This window comes from Octopus sinensis, linkage group LG3, assembly GCF_006345805.1.
Source record: "Octopus sinensis linkage group LG3, ASM634580v1, whole genome shotgun sequence".
Classification (NCBI taxonomy): Eukaryota; Metazoa; Mollusca; class Cephalopoda; order Octopoda; family Octopodidae; genus Octopus; species Octopus sinensis.
The window spans coordinates 144639607-144666715 of record NC_042999.1 but is presented as its reverse complement, the minus strand read 5'-3'; the positions used below and the strand labels follow the sequence as shown (position 1 = coordinate 144666715).

The window sequence follows — 27109 nt, the reverse complement described above, 5'->3', positions numbered from 1 at the left end:
CAAAAATAGTTGAGTAGCTTTCAATGTTTTAGCTTGTTTTTTAAGCGAGGGATCCCTTATTCCACAGTTTCATAGGTGTGAAATGAGCAGACAATTTGTTGATAGAGGCAAAAAATTTAGAAGAGATTGCAAATATTAACAAATACTCAGACACACATACACATATATTAAAACAAAGACTGCAAAATTTGGTATATTTCTAATTTCATGTGAAAAGATTCATTACAGTACAGGAAATACATTATGAATGTATTATTATTATTCATAATAGTTATAAATATATATATAAATAGAGAGAGAGAGAGAACAAATAGAGGATCTCCTAAACTGTGACTTCTCAAAGATTAAAAAAAAAATACCAGTGTGTTTCTTATACTATAATGAAACACATGTAGCATAGAATTATAAATATACCAAATTTTCCAATTTTTAGCTGGCAGAATTGGTAGCATGCTGGGCAAAAGTTTAGTGGCATTTCATCTGTCTTTGCATTCTGAGTTCAAATTCCATTGCCGTTGACTTTGCCTTTCAGAGTTGATAAAATAAGTACCAGTTGAGCACAATGGATGCCAGTGCCGCATGACTGGTTCCACCTTCATCAGAGTGAGTGAGAGGACAAATGTAGCCAGGGGCCTATAGACATACAGAACAATTTAAATACAATCAGCATTGTAGAGGTAATAATTGTGAATACACAAAATAAAACTAAATGAATCTCCACCAGTTTTTGATGAATATTCCAGCAGCTCAACTATTGAACTTACTGAATTATAGTGTATGTGACTGATTAGTCCATTAATAGTCCTCTTAATTACAGGTGTAGCTCATCCAACAGGTGTCTACAGTTTCAACCACTTGACCATACATGAATGTGGAATTACCTAAAAATAAATAATCTGTTAGACCTTTGATTAAAGTATATTAATAAAGCCTGCTGTCGCTTCAAGAAGAGAATAATAAATACATAACCAATAGGTGTTGGGGTATTAATGTTTTATTTATACAGATCATCAATTCACAACAATGAATATATATTACTATCATTGATTCATTGTCAAAACACCACTGGGGTCTATCTTAAATTTACTTGGGTCAAATTCCTGACCTTTGAAAGGTGACCCTTCAGCATGCCAAGCTTGTTTCAGCATATCATGTGCTTTCTGTAATAAAGAAATATGAAAAAAGTAAATTAAATGCAAGCTAAAAGAAAATGAAGAAAACAAAATGGTAATCATCATCATCACTGCCACAAATGAACAAATGAAGGAGTCACAAAACAGTCGCTTGACCTGTTGGAAATAGCAGTCAAATCTTATTCAAATTTTATCTGAGTGTCTTATAATGAATGGATAGAATAGTCATGAATATGCTATGATAATTTCAGGTTTATGTAAATCTTTTCCTTGCTGAAATGCTAGATAGCAGCCTTCCAGATATTTAAGTCTTGTAAAGCCTTATTTTCTAGTCAGCCATGACTGATTTCCAATTTTTCCTTGGCTTGCTGCTTTGCTAGAGGCATTCGACTAGCAGCTCTTCATACTGCTTATATTGTCCATTCATGTGTTGAAACTAATATAATTGTCACTCTGACATACATCCACTTAAAAGTTCCTGTTTTATATACATAACAGAATCATTTCAACCTTATCTACTTACTTCCTATCATCTACAAACATTGATCAGGTTTCACTTTAATACAACATTGCACTTCTTACATATGCACCATACAAACTGCTCTTTGCTTGAATCAAGAAGCATTTTATCTTTTGGGAACTTCTTTCATAATTATCTAATCATAACCATTATAGAACACTAATTTCTCCTGTGCTGTAATCAATTCACATACATATCAAAACTTGACTACTACTGCTAGTAAACAATCTGGGAATTTAAAGTCCCAAGTTCAGAGTTGCTTCTGTTACTAGTTCTAGCATAATTGATATGTTGAAATGATGTTTCTTTTTACTGCATTACTTGTGAACAGAATTATTGTCTACACAGAATGGAATTGCTTTTCTATATGCTGCACAAGACCATTGTGCTACTGAATTGTAGTATTTCCTGTTGCTAACGAATCTTAAAATAAACAAAGAACAATGCTGGTTACAAGATACGACTGACAATCCTTTGGCGGGGTAACCCAGTATCTGATCAACTTTGCCATGTTTTTTTTTCTATATCAACTGTTATACATTTTTTTCCATCTGTTTTCTAGATTTCAAACTAAAATTTAAAATATTTGATGGAATCTACTAGAATCAAGCGACTGGAATACTTACATGCCACCAAATCAGCTGCTATGACTAGTAATTAGAATAAACCAGAGAAGACTTTAGTAGACACCTGCATATACTTAAGATTTCTCACAGTGCCATTTAACAAACGTTTTTCTTTTTGTAACTGAAGAGAGGTACTATACTTGAATCACTGACACATAGCTCTCTCTAATAATGTTCTGGCTTGTTTCCATAAATTGCCCTGTAACTGTAAGCACTTCATATTATTCTTCCTCATGGTACCAGATATTTCCAAATCTTTTGACAGACCTGCTGTGAATCATTCCATCTAATGAGTGTATATCATTCACCTTAACTTAGCAGTTTCACAAAAGCAATGTTAGATTAAATATCAGACTTAAAAAGAAAAATAAGTAATGAGGGTTGGTTTATTTGATTAAAGCTCATGAAGGTGGTTCCCTAGCATGGCTGCAGTTCAATAATTGAAACGAGAAAAAAACTTTTCATAGATAATCTTCAGTCAGTTGAAGTTTTTTAATCCACTATATTACATATATAAGACTCTACCACATTTATGTTGGCTACTGCTCAGCTGAAATTTTATTTCATCTATAAAACTACTCAGTGGCTTTGAAGTTATCTCTAAATGTTCAGCTCTCTCCTACATTACTGAAATTCTCAATGCTTTCCTCTCAGGTTAAATAAATTAACATCATTTGTTGCAATTTGAAAACTTTCCCTTCAGGAGTTTTCCTTTAACAGCCATTCTCATCTTCTGATCATTTATATATAAATAAATATATATCATCCTTTAACAGCCGCTTTTTATGCTGGCATGGGTTAGATGGTTTGATTGGAACTGGTAAGCCAGAGGCTGCACCAGGTTCTAGTCTGATTTGGCATGGTTTCTATGGCTGGATGCCCTTCCTAACACCAAAATATAAACACACACACACACACATTATATATATATATATATATATATACAAACACATAAAGTGATATTCCATGTTAAAATAATTGGAAATATAAAAAGGTTTCTGTAAAACACTACGACAAAATCAATAAAAATTGATAATGAGAAAGGAAAAAGGGTTAATTCAAAGTGATCAACATCATTTCCATAATATATCATTCTCATGATGATGCAGTAATTGTGAATGAATTCAGTCTAATATACTAAAAAATTTTTTTTATTTTGTGTCTTATGGGAATAAAGAATCACCCATTGATAGGTATCGCTAATCCTGAGAAGTCAAGTAACTATGTCAAAAGGATCATCAAAAAGATTTACCTCTTCATGAGACTGTGGCAATCCCAGACGTTTCTGTCGCTCGTTGTGCATCAACTCATGTAGTTTCATCTGTTCGTCTTCTTTTAAATCTGACATTGGGCGTGAACAGTCAATTTCTCGAACATTGATCTTGGGCTCATTAACAAACACAGCTTCCCACCAACGCTCTTGTACTTTTTCTAAAGAAATCTGGAAATATATTAAATTTTCAATGAGAAAGAGTAGCTTCAATGTAAGTTTTGATATTTGTTATTAGAGTGTAGAACCAATACAGCAAGTAGATAAAGATTTCCTAACATAATGATGAATATAGTAAATTAAGATGCAATCAGAAGATTTTCAAGTATGATGGTTGTGAGGTTATTGTGTTGAATGGTTCTATGTGGTCTCTCATATATGACTTTGGGATGGGAGAGTGTGGTAGAGAGATGAAGATGGTGCAATACAGTGTCTTATACAGAGGCCTGAAGAAAGATGAAGAAGTCAGAGGCGTAAGAATGATGTAGACAGTGCAAGTGGTAGAGAGATGAGAGATGGAAGGACAGGAATGATAGAAAGATATGTGAATAGAGAAGAAAAGGTAAGCAATAGGCAGATGAGCGGTATCAAAGTGGTATGGTCAGCAAGTGAAGGTTGCAGGGTAAAAATATCCCTGACTCTAAACACAACACTTGTTTTGCTGGTGGTGGTTGGGTCTTCGGTAGCACCAGATATTACAGACAAAAACATGACTATTCAGAAATAAAGAACCCAAAGATGATAGAAGAATAAACAACACAAAACATAATGCAAAAACATATCACGATAGATAAGTAGTCAATAGCATATATGAAAAATACAAACAAATAATACTTTAATCTAAGTAGATAAAATCTTCAACAATTATCTCATAGATTTAGAATTAAAATTCAATGAAGATATTTTGTGGTATATTAGAAACTAGCTTAAAAGCCATCCGAGAGAGCAGCTTTTAAGTTAACTCCTGTGGTGGGACCTTCATTAGGCCTTGGGCCCAACAATGACACTTCATGCACTGAGTACATATTGAATTTTATTAAACTTGAACAATATTTTTCAAGCAATGAATTAATTTTATCAAAACAACGATATAATTTGTCGACTTGGAATTTATTGCCAAGCTGCATTATAAACAACAGTACCACCACCATCGCCACCACATCTGCCATACACACACCATCAATACTTTTAACTTACTTTGCTAAAAGGAAAGAGGCATTGAATAATATAGTCCTGAATACATTATTTGAAAATAGGATGGCATGATCATAGCTGGAGTGCTTTACTTATGTGTCCACTTATTTAGAGCATATCTGGAGCTAAACTGATGAAAAATAATGAAGGCAAATCATTAGAAAGATATTAAAACAAAAATTTAAAACTTGTGGTCAATAAATTAACTTTACTTAATGACCATTTTTTTTTTTATTGATAGCACAGGCCAAATAAACCACTACGCAATATATAACTAGTGTGTATTATATTCACCATAGGAAAAATGACATTTAGAATTAATCCTGGTGCAATTTGTATAAAGTTATACAGAAGCATTTGATCCAGTCTTTCACTTCACCACATTAATAAGATTAACCATAATTTAATATCCATTTTCCATGCTGGCAAGAACAGGGACCATACCAGGTATTTTGGCTTGGTTTCTACAACTGGATGTCATTCTTTACACCAACCACTTTATGGCGAGTACTGGATGCTTTTTACATTGAACCTTGGTTTTAGAGTATTAATTTCGCTGTGGTGGGCTGGTCTTCTTGAGTACAGCAAGGCACTATCCATCTTGGCCCTTTGTTATTTCCTTTGTAAGGCTCAGTGTTTTGAGATTGGTCTTCAACACTTCATCCCATGTCTCCTTCTTCCACAACTTCTCTCCACTTTAAGTGATCAATACTTCTTTATACAACTGTCCTCATCCATCTGCATCACATGACCAAGCCATGCTGCATCTAATTCCTCTTATGCCTAATTTTTCCCCCAGCACACTGACATTACACATCCAGTAGAGCATACCAGCTTTGTTCCTCTCTAGTCTTCGCATGTCCTCTGCATTCAGGGTCCATGGCTCAATACCATGTAGCTTACATACATACCTCATACAATCTTCTTTTTACTCAGAGAGGGAGAGAGGGGAGGGGACCTTTGGTTGTCAACAGAGGTAAAAGCTCAGTGAACTTTCTCCGGTGATTTCTAGTTTTACCTTAAATCCCCAAATTTGGTGGAAGAGGTACAATCAATTGCATCAACCAAAGTACTTCTCTGGAAGGAAGAAAAGTAAAGCTAACAGGACAAGGATGTGAACTCAGAATGTGAAGGGAGATAATTAAAGACTGCAATGCATTTTGTCCAGCAAGTCTATTCATTCTGCCACCCATCATCATCACTCTTTATAATTGTTTCTAGCATAGGCACAAGGCCTGTAATTTGGAGTGGGAATTAGTGAATGCCATTGATCCACATACTTGTTTAGCACTTTATTTTATCAACTATGATGAGATAAAAGGCAAAATTGACATTGATTTTAACTCAGAAGATAAAGAGTCAGAATAAATACTGGAAGACATTTTGTCCAACACTCATTTAACCCTACCAATCCACCATTTAGACTGCTCTCTTAATAATAATTTTTAATAAAAGTACAAGGTGACAAATTTTGTTAGAGGGCATAGACATTTTAATACTAGACTTAAACCTAGAATGCAAATGGATGTGATTATTATCTTTCTGCTGTGTACTACAGTTCTAAATAGTAATGTATACTTACATGAACATGTTCTCCAGGAATTAAACTCCACATACATTCCTCTTTGTGGATCTCCCACATTAGATCATCGTCTACTAGGATATTTTCTTCTCCATTATCATCTTTATAGGAGATTTTGAGATGTTTTTTATTAAACACAACTTTCACTTGTTTTCCTTTAACCAAATCTTTTGGAACCTGAAATAAAAAGAACATTTTAAAATTAATTTCCCTTACAACTTTATTTTTGTTTTAGGAGCTGGACTTCTGAACACATGGTCATGAACTCAAATATTACTGCAACTAATGCTGCTATAAATCCTGCGTTGTGCTTTTGATATTATTAGAACTGATTATTTCTGGTTGCTTGACAAACAATTGGTTCTACAGTTGAGTAATTATCAGCAGAAAGGATATTCACTTGAAGAAATCATTGTTTCAACAGTATCCCAATGTCTAAAGTTGTGAATATCATTCCACAAATGTTGGCATAAAAAAAATAAATTGAAAAAAAAAAAAACCCTATCTGTAATCAGGTACTATATTTTGTCATGATCATTTTATATCAAAATCAGAATGTACCTATAAACTTCAAAAGTTATTTCTATGCTTAAAAGATTTTCCTGTTTATAAATTTGTTTTCAACTAGAGCTTTTAGTTTTCAGCATCTTGAAACATATGTAGGCATGGTTTCAGGTTTGATTTCACTGCATGGCCAGAGACAAGTGTTTCTGATGATAGCCTCAGTTCATTATCGAAATGGCTGGCATTAGGAAGGGCATCCAGCCATAGAAACCATGCCAAAATCTGTGCAGCTCCTCAGCTTGCCAGCCCATGTCAAATTGTCCAGTCCATGCCAGTATGGACAATGGACATTAAATAATGATGATGAAGAGTGGAATTTGGTGAGCACTGTATGTATGCATGTGTGCACATCCATGTTTGCATTCTTGTGTTTGATACAACACTACCAGCTCATAAAAAATGTCAAAAAGATAATTGAGCCATCCAATAATTAGAGTAAGGCCTAGACAGAAATGAGTAGTAGAAATGATGAGATTGCCTAAAACCCTTGAAGGCACAGTGTCTCAGTATAGTTGCATTTTAATGACTGAAACCAATAAAATATTGTCATAAGCATAGTCTGGGTGATGAATCAAAAACATTTCAAATAGAGAATAGTATCACTCAAACAGCCAAATTAACTTCATATTTCATTGTTATAATAGTTAATAGCATTCTTAGATAAACCTAGTATCAGATGCCATTATGAAAGGTTGTTAAATGTGGAAAATGATTGGGAGAAAGAGAGTCTTTCAAATAGTGAACCAATTGAGGGACCAGCCATCAGAATGGATAGCAGTATAATAGATAAGGCAATTAAAAAAATGAAGACTGGGAAAGCCCCTGGACCATTGGGTATCACTGCCGAGATGAATAAAATATCAGGTGGTGTGGAATACAGCCTAGTCACTCACATAGTTAATCAGGTTATTCAGGAAAGCATCGTCCCCCAAGACTGGTGTAGCAGTATTATAGTCAGCTGCTATAAGGGTAAAGGTGATGCCTTAGATCGAAACAACTACAGAGGTACCAAACTGCTGGATCAGTTCATGAAAATCAGAGAGAGAGTTATATCTCAAGTAATTAGGGACTGAATTAATCTAAATGGGATGCAGTTTAGTGTTGTTCCTGAGAGAAGTACTACAGATGCCATCTTCATAGTGAGACAGTTGCAAGAAAAGTATTTGGCGAAAAGTAAGCCACTGTACTTAGCTTTCGTTAACCTGGAGAAAGCTTTTGACAGGGTTCCCTGCTCTCTTATTTGGTAGTCTCTAAGGAAGCTAGGAGTAGAGGAGTGGCTTGTTAGAGTGGTACAAGCCATGTACAGCGATGTTGTCAGTAAGGTGAGAGTTGGCTTTGAATACAGTGATGAATTTAATGTACAAGTTGGAGTACACCAGGGATCAGATCTTAGTTCACTCTTATTCAACATAGTTCTCCAGGCCATAACAGATGAATTCAAAACTGAATGCTCATGGGAACTATAGACTGATGATCTTGCTCTTATTGCAGATTCTGAAGCAGAAGTGGAGAAGTGCCAGGTTTGGAAGTAAAACCTGGAATCAAAGGGCCTTAAAGCTAACTTCGCAAAGACTAAAGTTATTATTAGAAAGATAGGAGATAAGACTCTCATTCTAGCTGGCAAATGGCCCTGTTCAATATGTAGGAAAGAAGTGGGATGTAATTCTATTTGCTACACCAAGTGTAAGCTATGGATGCATGAGAGATGCAGTGGAATTGTGGGAAGGTTATCAGATAAGGTCACTTTCATGTGTGACAGATACACAGGAACAGTAAGTACTAAGAGTATGAGGGGCTTAAACTCTCTCAAATGCCCAGGAGGGTAGTAGATAGTTTCTGCTATTTAGGTGACCAATTAGTAATGGTGGTGGATGCTCTGAAAGTATTGTTTCTAGAATAAGAATGTGGAGGAGGAAGTTCAGAGAACTACTACCTCTGTTGGCAGCAAAAGGACTTTCTCTCAGAGTAAAAAGTAGATTGTATGATGCTTGTGTGAGAATGGCTATGTTACATGGTAGTGAGACATGGGCTCTGACTGTGGAGGACAAGCATAGGCTGGAGAGGCATGATGGTAGTATGTCCCGTTGGATTTGCAACATCAGTGTGCATGACAGAGCACAACTGTACTGAGAAAAAAGTTAAGCATAAGAGGGATTAAATATGGTATGCAGGAGAAGAGAATGTGTTGGTTTGGACATGTGATGCGTATGACTGAAGACAGCTGTATACAGAAGTGCCTGTCGCTGAAAGTAGATGGTACCTGTGGAAAAGGGAAACCCAGGAAGACATGGGATGAAGTGGTGAGGACTGATCTTAGGATGTTGGGGCTCACGGAAGAAATGACAGTGGACTGAGATGTTTGGAGATATGACATTTTAGAGAAGTCCCATCCACGAAATCAAACTGCAGCTCCTCTTTTAACTGCATCTGTCTCTTCCTCACATTTCCTCTTCATAAATTATGATTGTTTTCCAACCCCTTTCTTACCCTCACTGCCCTGTTCCCCACACCCAATTTTTCTAACCAGGTTCTATGTTCATATTCTTGTTACTCATGAGTATACCCTAACACTACACCATATCTCTTCAGCTGTCTCTTACACTTTTGCTGCTTCCTACTTGCTCTCTCTATTTCCCTTTGGTCACTCTCTCTCTCCTTCCCTTGTTTTACCTCTTACTAGGTAACCAAGTGTCTCTTTTACATCAGCACACTTGTTTCCGGCCTTTCTTGTACCTTTCTCTCACTGAGTAACCATGTACCATGGATCACCTTGTCTAATGCCTCCTCTGTTGTGGCAAGACACCCGCTTCTGTCTCTGTCTCTTTATCACATTCTAACTTTTCATCCTCTCAAGTTCCCCTCCTCAAATGCCCTGCTTCTTTCATAATTCCTTGTCTTGTGAGTTACTTGGTTACCCTGCCAGTGTTGGTGCCATGCTAAAAGTATTCAGACCACACTGTAATGTGATTGGCATTTGGAAGGATATCCAGCTGTAAAAATCATGCCAAAACTAACTTCACCTGTGCTAGTGCCACATAAAAAACACTGAGTTCATTCTGTGGAGTGATTGGTGTTAGGAAGGGCATTCAGCTGTAAAATCCCTGCCAAAACAGACACAGTAGCCCAGGGTAGTTTTTCTACTTGGCTGGCTCCTGTCAACTGTCCTACCTATGAATGCATGGGAGATGGACATTAAACGATGATGATGATGATCTACATTTGTATTTTCAAATTTATAAAAAAATTAGAAGTTCAATATTGATGAACATGGGAAGAAAAGTATAAATCAATGTCAAATATAATTTAGTTGCAAAAAAATACTACTCTACCTTGACTCTCAAATCACAGTCAGTGATTGATTGTGACCATGAATAAGTATCTCGCTCAGCTCCATTGTAACATTCAGAATCTGCTTGATAGTTTGACGGTACACTGGAATAACAATCATAAGTTAAACAATCACTATATGCACAATATAAGATTGATAGTAGAAGTTTTTGTTTTTGTTTTTGTTTTTGTTTTTCCAGTTTCAGCTCTTGAGCTGTGGCCATGCTGGGGCACCGCCATTGTGGTGAAAGAGTACAGCAGGGATCACCACCCCCTGCCGGAGCCTCGTAGAGCTTTTAGGTGTTTTCGCTCAATAAACACACACAACGCCCAGTCTGAGAATCGAAACCGCGATCCTGCGACCGCGAGTCCGCTGCCCTAACCACTAGGCCATTGCGCCTCTACATTGCGTTATTCACTATCTTTAAAATAATCATCATCATCATCGTTTAACGTCCGCTTTCCATGCTAGCATCGGTTGGACGGTTCAACTGGGGTCTGGGAAGCCCAAAGGCTGCACCAGGCCAGTCAGATCTGGCAGTGTTTCTACAGCTGGATGCCCTTCCTAACGCCAACCACTCCGTGAGTGTAGTGGGTGCTTTTTATGTGCCACTGACACAGGTGCCAGACGAGGCTGGCGAACGGCCATGCTCGGATGGTGTTTTTTACGTGCCACCAGCACGGAGGCCAGGCGAGGCTTGCACGGCCACGCTCGGATGGTGTTTGTTACGTGCCCACAGCACGGAGGCCAGTCGATGCGGTACTGGCTACAGCCATGTTCGGATAGTTTTCTTATGTGCCACAAAAATACAAATTCCATTGATGTTCATCGATTTTGATTTGATTTGATTTTCACTTGCCTCAACAGGTCTTCAAAATATACTTTATAGTGTAGCAAATCAAAATACTTATTTGCAAGGCAAAATTAACTTGTTCTGTTTATATTTTACTGTTTCCTCCCCACTATTACCACCCCCATAGTAAATCAACTCCAGTCCAAGCTTGAGAAACACAACCATTACATGTTTAGAATAGTAATATAATTGGAATAAATATATATACGAAGGAAAAATGTAAGAGAGAAAATGAAGAAACATACTTAGAGTCATTCTTGCTAGAACTTTCTTCAGTTTTTTTCTCTTTTTCAGAAGTGCTTAATTCTGAAGATGTTTTGTGTTGTTTGGTCTGTTGTGAATTTGCTTCAGATTTTTGGCCCACAGTTATATTTGTTTTAGAAGATGCTTTCTTTGGACTTTCAGCTTTTGAAGTTCTTTTTTCTATCAAGAAGCAAAATAATAGCTTATCACCAACATCCAAGTTTATCTTTAATAGTATCAGCAAAAACAAAAATAATAAAAAAAGTTTCTCATAGCAAAAGCACATGACTTTAATTATCTTACCCTAACTTATCACGCTTTTTTTAATATTAAAGACTTAAACTGTCAGAATTAATGTAAAAGCCACAGTCATGTTTGGTCTAATTCATGCTAGCATGGAAGAAACATGTTAAACATTTAATAATCAGAAGAAAAACTTAAATACTTAAAATAGATTCAGAAATACTAGAATTATTTTCAAAATTAACTTACAAAATCTTACTTGTTAAAGCTATATCACTGTACTTCTTTATTAATAATAGCAAACTTAAAATTCCTCAGTCATATTCATTTGTCATTGACTATAATTCATTTTGTAATAATTTAAAATTGTGAATAATTTTCTGACCAAATTGATAATCACCATTATAGTAGGTAGAATTGTTGAGTGGATCTGTCAATGTTAGCTAGTAAATCTTATAAGCATACTTAAATTTGGTCTTCCTTGTAGAGTAACAACATGTTGACCAGATGGAAGAAGTGGAAGAAAAAAAAAAAGAATGGGATAAAAGAATATTACTAGTGTCAACATCAGCAATAAACCAAATTATATAATTAATCTACCAGGAAGCAATAAAGATAAACTAACCTTCACATTCCTGTTTCTTGATGTCAGCATCACTTTGAATCATCATTTTCTCTGGATCTTTCTTTGCCATGTCTTCAAACTGACGATATGACTAAAATAAAATGCAACACATGAAATGTCAAACTATTGAAATAAACAATGATTTCTTTCCAAATAATAAAAAAAAGCATTTTGTGTAAAGGTGAATATTGTCAATTGATTTAACTCCAATATATTATCAGTATTTTTAATGGCAGTGTCACAAAACAAGATAAATGAGAGAGAAAGCAAAAAGTTAGCTACAGCAGAATTTAAAAACTTGAAATATTGAACTAGATGCCATAAGATAAATAATTGAGCAATGTCCACCTTGGACTCATATAACATAATTTCTATTCCAATGCAAATGTTTTCTGATGAATTTGAGCAGTTTAAGATGCTAAATTAAAATACTGCATTACCCCTCGTTCCTAGACCAACTTGCCAACAAATTTTACAAAACACAACTGTTTGAATTTCACTTTACCTGGTTGTCAGATATTCTGAAAATGTTATTGTTGTGGACTAGTGTCATAGCCATTTAGAATATATATTTTCCTTTCACTTACCTAGGCGAGTCCTTACAAGCTTGGTAGAAGCAGATTTTTTTTTTAAGGACAGTCAAACTTAAAACATAAATATATAGAGACGTTACTTAAAAAAAAGTGAGATAAGCTAAAACAGTAGCTGACTGGTGTTGAGTTAAAATCTAAATTTTACAATTTTCAAGAGATACTTAATTTATACTAGAAAGTAGTAAATATTTCTGTGTGGGTGGTACGTAAAAAGCACCCACTACACTCGCGGAGTGGTTGGCGTTAGGAAGGGCATCCAGCCGTAGAAACACTGCCAGATCAGACTGGGCCTAATGCAGCCTTCTGGCTTCACAGACCCCAGTTGAACCGTCCAACCCATGCTAGCATGGAAAACGGACGCTAAATGATGATGATGATGATGATTGAAGAGTATAGTTTGATTTTAACAGTTATTTTTTCAAAGTTAAAATGGAAGTGACAAAGGAGCATATTTGGCATATTTTGCTTTATAAGTTCAATAAAAGCAACAATGCAATAGAAAGTTCAAGGGAATATTAATGCAGTATATGGGGATCAGACAATAAGTGTAAGCCAGTGAAAACGGTGGTCCCAGAAATTCCAAGCTGGAAACTACAGCCTAGAAGGCAAGCCTTGTTCTGGAAGATCTGAAGAGCTGAATGAGGATGTTTTGCAAACCCTGGTGGAACAAAACCCCATCGTAACTGTAGAGGAACTAGCAGAGAAGCTTGGATCTGGTCATTCAACCATCCATTGACACCTGCGTGCCATCGGAAAAGTCAGCAAATTGGGTCAATGGGTTCCTCACAAACTTTCCAAGTCTAATTACGTACAGAGAGTGAATGTGTGCTCTTCATTGCTGTCACATCTCCTGAATGAACCTTTTTTGGACTGAATAGTGACTGGTGAAAAGAAATGGATTTTCTATAAAAATGTCAAAAGACAGTGGGTAGGGAAAGGAGAAACACCAGCACCCCAGGCTAAAGAAGGTTTTCACCCACATAAATTGTTCTTATCTGTTTGGTGGGATATGAAAAGTTTAGTCCACGTTGAACTTTTAAACCCAGGCCAAATGATAACAAAGGAGATCTACCGCAAGCAGCTTAAGTTAGTGCTTGAAGAAAAACTATCATCTTTGGTTTCAAGATGAAAGGTGTTCTTCCATCAGGATAATGCTTGGCCACATACGAGGATGACATTCCAAAAGCTGGAGCAATTTGAACGGGAAATGATACCCTACCCACCATATTCGGTGGACATTGCCCCATCTGATTATCATTTATTCCACAGTCTTCAGGAAAAAATATGAATTCCGTAGACGAGGTCAGAACAGTACCGGAGGAGTATTTTTCGTCATGAAGTGAATTTTGAAAGAGGAGCCTTGCAAGTCTACCAGATAGATGGAAGAGCATTATAGAAAATGAAGGAGAGTATAATTTAGATTAAAAAAGAACTTTGTTTATCTTAATTTTTAAAAATAAAAGAAGTATAAAAAAACTGCATTATTTATGAGATGACCCAATATTTTATAGCTTGTAACAATGAATTTTAAATTATGATAATAAAATTAGTTGATAAATTGCAATAGGCCTAATACATTGACCAGTTAAATACTGTCATCTCATCTCTGACTGACTTTAGCAGAATTTACTATTTCAAGGATTCACACATGATTCCTGGATATCTATTTACCTACATTTTTCCTACAGACTTTTGACCTACAGATGTACAGGTGGACATCAACTGTTTCAATCTCACCAGTCCAAGAGGACCAGCAAAGGTCATGAGCATTGCTCATTATTAGATTGCCTTTTCCACCCAACTCTTTATAATGCAAACACTTCACAAATCCACACCAAAACTTCCCTTCTTCACTCCACCAGTCATACCACATATAAACATACATGCTAAGTGGGAGACACCTCAAACTGTTTCAAATCAACAAGGCTACAGGCCCTGATACTGTCCCTTCTATTAAGCTCAGTAACTCTCTATCCTAACCAAGCTCTTCAAAGACTTTTAAGTAGTCAAATACAATGCACTTCTTTCAGTTTCCATTTCCATCTATCAATTACACTCATAAGGCTTTGGCTGACCTAGGGTTATAGCAGAAGACTAAAATGCTACTTGTGGTGGAACTGAACACAAAACCATGTGGTTGGGAGGTGACCTTCTTAACTAGACAGCCTTGCCTGCACCTATCTAAATTAGAAACAGCTGGCAGAATCATTAGCATGCCAGACAAAATGCTTAGCAGAAATTCATTTGTCATTATATTGAGTTCAAATTCTCCTGGGGTCAACTTTGCCTTTATCCTTTCAGTTGAGCACTGGGGTCAATGTAATTGACTAACCTTCTCCCTTACAAAATTTCAGGCCTTGTACCTATAGTAGAAAAGAATTATTATTATTGCCATACTGTCAAGGCACAGAACTTGTACCCTGTAAGTTTTGGGAGTCTTTTCCACCGTTTTGGCCTGTTAAGGCCCTATTCAGTGATTTATTTTGTGATATCATTATTGTTAACATTGTCTGGATTGTGGTGGTAATATTTTGTTTAGAAATGCCATGGTTTTGGCAGTCATCATCATCATCGTTTATATATTGATATTTTTCTGAGCTACTTAGTAAAACAAAAGATTTTAACATTTTTCAAATATTTTTAAAAAAAATGTAGGAATAAGAATTGACAATAATAATCAATAACAGAGAATATCCCACCATCCTACATACCAAAAAACTTTGATGGTGCCTTGACAATGGAACATGATGTTGTCACTAAGCCAGTGAAAACTGAAAAGAACTTAATATCTCAAGGTAATAGAATTTTGTCTGACAGTGTCAACGTCAATACATTCAACAATACCAGCATCAACAATGTTAACAAGTACAAGAAACAGAAAGTCTGCCTCAACAGAGGCAGCAGCAAAAGGTATTTCTTTTGTAAGTACTATGAGAAATCAGGAGCTACAACTAACCATACAAATTGTTAAGACAAATGGATGACAGATAACTCTAAACCCTCCATTTGACATTATAGAAAACATTCAATCACAGTGGATGGAAAATGCAACTGAGGCCCAGATACAAAAGTACTTTGGGTGCATGTGGGAACAGAAAACCCATATCACTCAAGGAAAGAAGTTCAACACAGTTGGTGTGAGATTCGGGATAGAAAGAGAGATATGGTTTCACTCCACCAAAATACTGAGGAATGAAGAACACAGTGTAATCTCCAGCTGTGACAGCCAGCACCTGGAAAAAGTAAGAGTGATAAATGCGCCACTAAAAATAACCATCACTTGGTTAGTGGCGGGTGTCTTGGCTATACTGAGCTTTAGTATCAGCTTTGGCATGGTTTCTATGGCTGGATGCCCTTCCTAATGCCAACCACTTTATATTGTGTACAGTGTGCTTTATGTGCCACTGACTCTAGCAAGTTTGCCAAGTAACTTGATCAATTTGTATTACTATTATTATAATTAATGACAATGGTACAGTATCTCGGCACAAAGGAATGATAGCAGCAGTGATATCTAGCAGTTAATGTTCAGAGGCATTTCTGTTGCCACTGGAACCAAACAGAGATGTCTTCTAGCTTTTGTACTTTTTCTCATATTCCTTTCAATGATGCCCCAACATGCTTTTAGAGATTGCCATGAAGGTGTAAAATTCAAGTTTCACACAGGAGGTCTACTAAACCTAAAAGGGCAAAGTTTCAGATCAAAGGAAAAAAACCAAAGAAGAGATTCTACATAAGTTTCTGTTTGCTGATGATTGTGCTTTAATTTCTCACACATTTGGGGGAAATTCAGAAAACAGTGAACATCATGAAGACTGAAATTTTATTCCAACCAAAACCTGGGGTAGAATACACTCAAGATGTGATGATTGACAACAAGCCATTCAAATGGGTCAGGTCATTTAAATAACTTAGGAGTACAGTAAACTTTAAGAGTATTCTTGATGACAAAATCAATGTTAGAATATTTAAGGCTACAAATGCTTTTGGAAAACTTGCCCAACATTAGTGGGATGAATACAATGTCAGTCTGAAAACTAAAATAAGGGTATAAAACTCTTGTGTTTTGAGCACTCTTGTATGGGGCAGAAGCATGGATGTCCTACTACAGACAAAGAAACTTGAAACTTTTCACATGTACTGTCTGTGTAATATCTGTAACCTAAAGTGGCAAGATAAGATATCAAATGTCAGAATCTTAGAAAAATGTAATATCTCCAGTATGCAAAGCATACTGTTGATAATTCAGAGCAGATGGGTAGGACATATTGTTTGAATGAAAGATGACCGCATTCTGAAAAGTCTTTTGTATGACCAAAAAGCAGAGGGACACTGTGTTAAAGGACCCGTCTTTAGATACAAGAACAAGTTGAAGCAATCACTAAAGTCTCTACATCTTGGGAAAGTAATAGCCTAGATTGATCTGCATTGCATATGTCATGATGCATCGAAACAATTTGAGTTGAAGAAACAAGAATAAAAGGATTATATCCTGCAATCAACAGACACATTTGTCCAATCCCAGGCAAAATCAAAATCATCAGTGGCTCCAGTTTGACTCCAAAGTAAAATCTATAACTGTACTCAAATTACATTTACACATCCATCGCAAATAGATACAACTTCTTTTACTCTTTTATTTTTGAAGTTGTTTTTTCTTTGTCATACTTTTTTTGTTTTTAAATCCTCTCCTTCAAACACACATACATCGAAATCAATATGAGTGACCGTCATTACCACGCTTGTTTTTCAATTCTCCTACTACAAATGATACACAATTTATTATTCACTTCTTAACACTTTTAAAAGTTAACAGTTATGTGAATTACCTTCTGAAAGAGCTAAAACCCTTTAATTTGCAACTGTAAAGGCTTTAGAAGTTGACATTGACTTACTTTGAGTAATATGTTTAATGCCATTCCAGGAGGAAATCCTTTAGTGTCATTTTTATCTCTGAGTAGATGGTAAAAGTCAGTTCTGTAATGAAAAAAAAAAAAAAAAATAGTATTATCTGGAGAAAATATAGTCAATATGATAATGCTGGTAGTTTCTATCACTCATCTGCCATATAACTCTTTCTAGGACTTCTGACTTTCCAACTCAAACATGAAACTCATATCATCACAAGAAATACATAAGAATTAAAAGTTTCCAGACTAATGACTTCATCTTCTACATCTTTTTTGCTCATCTTTAATCCTAACCTTCAGCTACCCTATTCTTATATGTCTATAAGCTAAGTTTGAACTCAAAGACTTTATTTCTAACAAACAGTTTAAGTATTCTTAACTCCTTTACCCCTGTACAGTAATGTTACACCATTTTAACATGAAAATAAAATTTTATTACAATCCTGATACCAAATAATATCAATTAAGATTTCTAACTATTTCTTACAACATAAATAAAAAATACTTTAAATATCCTTAGATAACACCAAATCATATTTATCAACTAATTCCAGAATGAAGCCTACATATCACTTAGCAAAGCAAACTCATAGATCCATTGTTTACAAAACTGTGTCCCAAAAGGATCTATTCTCTTTCATATTTATAAGTTCAATACAATAAACTGTTATTGAGTAGTAAAATGCAAATACACTCGAGTATATTCCAAACATAGTTACCACAGAGCAATTTGAATGCTTAATGATGATTCCTTTTGCTTTAAATGCCATGAAAATAAATTAAATTATTCAACTAAACCACTGTGATGTGGAAAAATAAAAAAAATAAAACAGCTGTGCATAAACAACATAGTATAAGTGTGCTGACAGAAAAACTAGGCATAAGATGAATCAGATGTAGTGTACAAGAAAGAAGACTGCACTAGTATGGATATGCGATTGCAGACAGATGAGGACTGCTGTATAAAAAATTTACATCATCATCATCGTTTAACGTCCGTTTTCCATGCTGGCATGGGTTGGACGGTTTGACTGGGGTCTGGGAAGCCAGGAGGCTGCACCAGGCCCCAATCTGATCTGGCAGTGTTTCTACAGCTGGATACCCTTCTTAATGCCAACCACTCCGAGAGTGTACCAGTCATTAAATATGATTGGAGCTTTTATATGAGATCAAGGAAGGCATGGGATGAAGTAGTGAAGGCTGACCGCAGGATCTTGAACCTCATGGAGGAGATGACAAAGGATCAAGATGTCTGGTGATATGTGGTCCTTGAGAAGACCCATCCATCATGGCAAAACTAACAACTAGAAGCACAGTGGGTACATGTTACATAGGTGCACAATGAACACCTCAGACACCTTACCCAGTATCTCCCTTACATTCCTCCCACACTAGCTACCCATCCCACCCCCCATTATATCACTCTCTTATCCATTAATATTGTCTTCTACCACCACACATTACATTGATCTAATCTATCCCCTCACTAGATCCCTGAATTCTATCCTTGTGCATTCTCTCTCCTCTTTTCCTTTAGCTTAGCCAAACACTTCAGCTCTCTGTTCTTTCCCCCATGTCAACTGTTTCATCATTACTATCCTGTTACTGGTCTCTCCTTGCATCCCTCTACCTCCCCAATTCAGGCATAATTGGCAATCCCCACCCCTGTGTCCACCCTTCTACCCTGCCCAATCCTTACAAATGTTGCCTATTTCTCATAACTCTTCCCCCACTATATACTTTTGAAAACCCTAAGCCACACCTAATTTCTCCGTTCCTACTCACCTCGTACATTAAAGATGCTACCTGGTATAGTCGACCTCCCCTACGTGAGAGTAGCCATGCAGCTCTCCTACAAGAACCTCTCTGTCCAACTCCCTTCTTTCATACCTTAACCCTTACCTGCTAGCATAAAGCCTCTCCCCTCAGCTTTCATACATTTGCAAGCAACATGGCAACCTCCCTGTTGTCAAAGGCATAAAAAAGGTACCTAGAACACACTGTAAAGTTGTTGGTGTTAGACTGGGCATCCAGCCATAGAAACCCTGCCAAAGCTGACACTTGAGCATGATGCAAGTTCTTGAGCCCATCAGATTCTGTCAAACTGTCAGCGAGCTGGCAGAAAAGTTAGCACGCCGGGCAAACTGCTTCGCGGTATTTCGTCTGTCGCTATGTTTTGAGTTCAAATTCTGCCGAGGTCGACTATACCTTTCATCCTTTCGAGGTCGACTAAATAAGTACCAGTTACACACTGGGTCGATGTAATTGACTTAATCAGTTTGTCTGTCCTTGTTTGTCCCCTCTGTGTTTAGCCCCTTGTGGGTAGTAAAGAAATAAGATTCTGTCAAACTCATGCCTGTACGGAACATGGGCATTAAATGATGATGAGGAGTTCTATGTGATTAAATATTCATTTAATTCTTGAGGATTTCAGGACTAAAAATCAGTAATTCACTAAAAAATATTTCTTAGCATGGATAAAATACAATACTTTCAGATAAAATTTCTTTAGAGCTGATTAGTTTAAAACATTGATTAGAGCAATCTTCTGACAAAAGCATAACAATGCAAATATTTTGTAAGAAAGTGATATTCCGGAATTTCCTCACTGAACCTCTATCCTTATTATGATTCGTAAAGAAATATGCATTGTAATCATCATCACCATCATTTTACATCTGTGTTCCATGTTAGCAAGGGGAGGGCAGATTGTCATGGTACTGAGTTCTTACTCAAAGTTACTGCATATATAACTGTTCAAAAATCCACATCTTGCCTGTACATTCCATTCTGGGATGCTTTGTACAGCCAGATGCTCTTCTTAATACCAACCATTTTACAATGTACTGGATGCATTTCATTGTATCCCCATCAATAGAGATGCTGCCTTGTTCATTGCAAAACTAAATATAAAATCCTTTATAATGCCTCCATTCATTCATGGCAAACTAATGTAAAAACCTCTGTGTGACGTTCCAGCAGTCTGGTCATAATTTTACTGGATGAAACTTAATCATAGGTTTGATTCAGTAAACCTGTGATTAGGGTTAGGGATCCAGTTAATATATATATATATATTTCAGACTCTACATTGTCCAATGTGCTTGCACATCGCCTACTACCTTGGTAAAAAAATACAAGAATAATCTTAGATACACTGTTTGAGAGAAAAAGACAAGATGGTTACTATTAAAACACTTAATATAGATCTACTTGATCAGAGTTAGTAGTCTTGGGTTAAAAAACAACTAGATCACAGAACCAGCCTGGAGTTAATGTTGATAATGAATGGATATAAAAAGACATTATGAAAAAAACACGCCAGGTTACAGGTATATGAAAGCTTAATAGCAAAATTGATGCTAGCATACTTGATGTAGTGTAACAAATCATTCTTTTAAATCATAATGCCACTCAGTATTCATTCACGAAAACTTATATCCCTATAACCATTCTAGTAAGCTCTTGCAGTTACAGTTGGTCTGATAAGATCTAATAATTCTGAAATATGTTGTCACTAAACTGCCTCCCAGGCTCTTTTTCCGTTTTTGACCAGAATTAGTCATTTAGCTAATGAATGTTCTCATCATCAATTAACTAAATATTTTTACTACTATATTTTACTACATCAAGTATGCTAGCGCTCACTTCACTATTTGATTTCTTAAAGTCACCAATTTAAGAGAATGAATGAAACGAACTGTGAACACAAATAGCTGAATCCTATCAACCTTAATCAAGCGGACAAAGACACTCAAGAAATGGTCATCCTCGCCTTTTCTTTTCTTCTTCTAAAAATAATGTAGCCTTGACTACATCCAACGTATACTTTTCTAAAATGGTAGTATGGGATTTGTGGAAGATTTGGTTGCTATTTCTAGCAGGTTGGACGACCACAAAAAAGGCACTCTTGCTAGTTAGTCTACCATTTAGTAGGATTTATATATAAATATATAGGTATCAAGCTAACGAGGGAATTTCTACGCAATTGATGGAGTAGTTAAAAGTAGCAATCCGATCTAGTTTAAACTATATTTAAAAAAAAAAAACGGACAGTGTAGTCTTATATCTAGAATTACACATTTTACATGTGCAAAAATGAAAATGAAGCAGGTTATAGTTTCTGACTGCAATCTCGGAAACTGCAGTCAGAAACTTTAAAAGATGAGATGGTCATAACTAGAACGCCTTTGCTCACAAGTCTGCTTGGCGATGGCTAAATGACAATAACAACATACGCATACATGTTTGTACGTGGATTTAATTAATGATGTATACATTAGATAATAAATTTTGTGCATACACGTACATCCATTGTTTTGACAGCATGTTTATACTTTAGAATCGTTAGAATAATACCTCTGAGACCTTTAAAATTACCAAATGTTGTAAATAAACATATAATTATGAACAAACTTATAGCAGCAGAAATAATCAGGACAATATATTTCTGATAAAAAGAAATTATGAGTTCAAATTGGAGTGAACAGTGGCAAATTTTGTCCCTAACAGCCTTATCACTCGAAAACAAAAGGAACACAGTTGACTGTATATCATTTAGACAGTTTATACATAAAAAAAAATGCTATTTTCCTGAAAGTTCTTCCTCACATTTGACAATAAAAGACGTCATCAACGCAGTACGATGTATGAAAGTAGAAATCAATAAAGCATTTAAAGAATTAATTTTTCGGTAAACAAAAGGACAGGTTGGAAATTTGCTTTTTACCTTCGGTATAGAAATCCCATGATAACATCTAAAAACGAGCCCAATTGTCCCTCTTGTTGCAAGATGCCCATTAGGGAATGGTCGTACTTCGCGTCCATAATGATACAAGTGGGTATAATGGAGACAAAAATAAAAGGCTGAGTTACTTCCCTTGTATTTAGAATTCTCTTATTTTCAAGAATCAAAGATTCTGGAATGTATTTTAATGATAGAAAGTCGATGTAAATAATTAAGCTAATGCGTTTTCACACTATATAAGTATTTCTAATTAGGCATTTTATGCTCATTATATTAAATATGCTAATTTTATATCAATTCTTGTTATTCACGTAGATAGCTTCCCCGAATAATTAATTCCAGTAATTCGGAATTTTTAATATGCTAATTATTTTACACCTGTTCTCGTATGATATTGTATATGTATAGTGAGAATTTACAGGATAATAAAAGACGAAGACGGGTGTGTAAACAACGAACAGATGTATTAATTTAACGCTCGGGAAGTGAGAAAGTCTTTTACGTTTCGAGCCTACGCTCTTCGACAGAAAGGAACACAGAAATAAACACAGAGAGAAAATAGAAAACAGTTTAGTGGCTAGCGATCTATCATTGTATATATATATATATATTTTTTTTTAATGATTTATTATCGCTTTAGTAAGTACAGTAAAACTTATGCTTATTTAAAGAAGGCAAATAAAATCGGAGCATATCCAAAATGATGTTTTCTATATTCATCGGGAGCCATGTTCCCACAATGGCAAATAAAGATAAATCATTGAGTTGTTCTCTCGTTTCAGTGTTATTTTACTAAATATGTCAGTATTAGCTTAGCTATTGTATTCAGCGCGGACAGTGTCTTTGAATAACAACCAACTGCAGTAATTTTTTTGTAATGTTCTCAAGTCAATCAAGCCAATCAATTGGGGGCTTTTACACAGTCCCTCAATCCTTTAAAAATATCAGACCAATCTCCCTCATATCCCATCTTAAACTTTTGAAAAAGAAAGACGTTGGATAGCATAGTCTCCAATACACTGCAGGAGCGGACTGAACCATCGGTCAATCGGGCGCGGAACTCTGAGCGCCCGCACTCTATATGTTAACTCTACTAAATCAACGCTAAGAGGTCCGGTAAACAGTTATGCCTGAGGGCCCTTAATACTTTCAGTTCGCCCTGATTCACTATGTTGAAATATGTATATTGTATATTGTTATCTGGTCATTCTGACGTAAGTTTACTAGCGGTCATATTGAAATAACCTGAGACTAGCCGTCATGTTCGTAATAGTTTATTGCCTTCACAGTGTTTACCGTTTTACAAAATTAAATTAGAAAATTAGACAAAAAAGAGAACACAATTGAAAAAATTAAAAAAAAAGAAAAAAACCGAAACAATTCACCACTTTGGGTTGAAAAGTTGGGGGCGCTGGGAAACCTCTCTAATGGCTATTGAGGCACGCCAGCACACTTGCAGCGTTGTGCGGGTGATGGCGAGGCTGACGCGCTTGAACAGCCAAGCGCCCCCACGAGCCTCATCAGTTACCTCTGCAAGACCAGTTGCCAGTCAAGACAGGTATCTCGCAGTTAGTGGTCCGACCCCACCAAACGTCTCGAACGCCATAGGATGGAAAATGTAGTTGGCCGACAGATCGTGGTTTTTCAGGATTTTGTTCCGCTCGGCCGCAGAAACTTTGGATCTCGCCCTAATCGCAGCATCCAGGATGTGAGAAGCAAAGGAGTCGCTAACTGTGACATCCCAGACAAGGCATCTGCCTTGCGACCAAGGGCACATGATGAGGCCGTCAGGTCTCTTCCCATCACATCTGGACAATCCAGATGTTTCCAAGATAGAAGGAATGTTTGCCCGGGTCAAGCTCCTCTTGAGGATCAAGTTCAACTCCGTATGACACACGAAGCGACCAGCATTCAGGCGGCAAGAAAGGCATTGGTGGCCTGTGGAGTCAAGGAGCTTGCCACAACGACAGATCAAACCCATACATACGTCAGCTCCCACTCTGAAGGCAATGGAGACACGACGTTCGTCCAAGCTGAGTAGGTCACCAATATTAGCCACAGAGATGGCATCAATCTAGTCATCTAAGTATTTGGCGCCAGCAGACAGTAAGCGGCACCTTGAAAACTGGTCCGACTGGATGAAGAGGGAGTCAAAACTGACCTTCGAAATTATGTTGTCCCAAGCTCTCTGACTCCGACAGACCTCCACTTCCTCGGGAGTAGACAAGCCCAATTCCCTCCAGTGTTGGAGAGCTTCATCCAACTCCCTGTTGGAACTGGTCGATGTTGGAGAGGAGAAGATGTTGCTCACTAAGGTGGAGCAGGTGTGGGTGGAGGAAAGGAAGCAGGGGAGAGCGAGGGACGAACACTTACGAAGTCCAAGACCTCCAAATCGCTTGGGCAATGCAGCCTGGTCGCGGGACGTTGGAGAGAGTCTGACATTGACTAAGCATTAGATTGTCGAAGCGTTGGAGGCACGATAGGAATCGGTAAGATCAGCTGACTCTGAGCAAATATAGAAACTTAGGGATCGAGAGGTAATTCATAAGTATGAAAAAATCTTGATGGGGTTCGATAGCTTCAATATTTATCAGCAATTGCTCAAGGGAAGCCAACTTCGACTGGAAAGCATGGTCAGTGATTGGGGCTCCTAGGAAGCACCAAGCAGATGGGGGAGGGACTGCAATGGAAGGGAAGGACTCTGCAAAAAGGTCAATAGTTGGTTGATGGATCCAGAGCTCACATTTGGAGTTGTTTACTTGGAGAACCCGGCGACCAAGCTTCCCAACTATCATGTTTGCAATGGTGAGAACCCTGTCCGGAGGTCCCCCCCAAACAAACATCGTCGAGATACCAGAAATTGAGGTGTAGCTCGTCCCCCATCTTGGTGATGTCATCAACGCCCAGTGTGAACAGAACGGGCCCGAGTGGGTCGCCCTGTTGGACTCCTGAGGCGGAAGTGATGATTTAATCACCGAAAGAGAGATAGGACACCCGATAAGCCTGCTATGCAAGGCGATAGAATTGTAGGATCTTCTCTCTTACTGAGCTGAGCACAGCATCGCGGCTGATGGAGTTGAAGGCATTCTTAAGGTCAAGTTTGAGGATGACCTTGGGTGACAAGGAGGGTAAGTTGGCATAAGCTCTGGTAGCTTAGCTGGGTGGGGGAAAATTCCTCCTCCAATAAGCTAGAGACCGATTGTAAGCACATCTTTGCAGTGAGACTACGAAAGGTGCAACCGACTGCAATGGGGCGGAGATCTCCATTGGGTTTAGTGAGCCCGAATAATTTTGCACCGAATAGTGGGCGGATATAAGGGAGGACGTTTGCTGAGGAGAACTGGTTCACAAACTGAGTCAAATTCTCCAAGAGCTCAAGTCCGGCGTCACCGGCCGATAAGGAGATACCATCCTTGAGATGTTGAGGCCGAAGATCATCAATTCCCGCACCTGAACCAGCAGGGAAGGATGAAATCGCCTTTCTGATGTTATCAGGTGAAGACCTATCTCAAGTATTCTGGGGTCTTGGGACAGTTTAGTTGATTATCTGGGGGTGCCGGTGGGTGCTTCTCTTTCAGACGTCTAAGAGACTCAGTCACACGGAGCAAGGGAGGATAGAGAAGAGAAGAGACGGATAGCACCTTTTATGTCAAATTCACTGAATTTGGCATTGACTGCGCGCTTGAGGTTTATCGGTTGCCTGTCAATAGGCACCGTGCTCGATGTCAAATTGGGGTGAGAAGTGGCCAACTTTGTTCATATTTATTTTTTTGCCATATTTTTCTACTACAACTTTAAAATCTTATGTTATTCCATTATCTTTATCGAAAAGGCTTGATTGAAAATTTAAGGACTTCTCTCCGAAGTCGGGTATGAAAGCTGTCTTATTCCGCCTTGCAAATTTTTCTCTCTCTAAAACCTTTTTCTTTAAAGTAGGAAGTTGTAGCGAAAGAGTGAGTAGAGGTAAACTTTTAGCAAGTTTAGTCTGCAAAGCTTGGGTTTTTTTTTTTTATAAATAAAAAATTTCACCTAATATCCCGATTCGGAGGTGATGAGATAAAAATGACTGACATAATTAGTAGTTTATTTCTGATATATAATTTTTCGGTAAAAGAGAAATGGCGAGTGAATAAAGTTTTAGGACGACCAACTTTGTCTTCAATTACCTTCTTTAATTCCTCACCTTAGATGAATCCTTCTCCGAAAAACAAATATTCTATCCCCCATCTTTATTGTTCAGGCTATACTTGACATTCCAAATTCTTCCTAAAAGTGAGTGTCTATGCTTACGTGAAATCCACTCTCATTACTTAGATATCAACAACTAAAACTCTCAGAATGGATACAAATGCTTGGTTTAACGATTTCTAATTATTTCACATGGCAACTCTATATATTGCTATAAAACTACATACAGAAGACAATGCTTCTTTAGGCTTACAAAGTACATCGGCCTTGGACTTTTGGTAAGGACCCTACATTAATGCAGTTCACATCCCTAGAACATTGCTGTTGCTATACTCACACAAACATGCAAAACTGCATTCAGTCGAATTATTCCGGTTAATTGGTATAAATTCACCATCTCTCCATTTTAAGTCCGTTGTTTTCTCTCCCTCTTCTGCTTCCAGCAGAACAGTCTCTGAAATGTTATATAAATATCCCAGACAGCTCCGAC

At 37.1% G+C, this 27109-nt stretch overlaps 1 protein-coding gene across 4 annotated transcripts in view; it reads right to left on the bottom strand.

Annotated features, from left to right (window-relative positions):
* Positions 1-976: 976 nt before the first annotated feature.
* The window catches only part of LOC115209923 (nudC domain-containing protein 3), a 30345-nt gene continuing 4212 nt past the window's right edge, over positions 977-27109 (bottom strand). Inside the window, exons 1-8 of one of the 4 annotated variants that reach the window (XM_036501455.1) lie at positions 26957-26991; positions 17670-17751; positions 12182-12272; positions 11316-11493; positions 10219-10321; positions 6326-6502; positions 3532-3720; positions 977-1160 (exon numbers count right to left, since the gene is read on the bottom strand). In XM_036501455.1, coding sequence (XP_036357348.1) covers positions 1041-1160; positions 3532-3720; positions 6326-6502; positions 10219-10321; positions 11316-11493; positions 12182-12272; positions 17670-17751; positions 26957-26976 — 960 coding nt within the window. In that variant the 5' untranslated portion in view covers positions 26977-26991 and the 3' untranslated portion in view covers positions 977-1040. Of the gene's footprint in view, positions 1161-3531; positions 3721-6325; positions 6503-10218; positions 10322-11315; positions 11494-12181; positions 12273-17603; positions 17623-17669; positions 17752-22413; positions 22570-26956; positions 26992-27109 lie in introns of those variants that run through there. The other 3 variants (XM_029778527.2, XM_036501456.1, XM_036501457.1) reach the window with 3 other exon arrangements.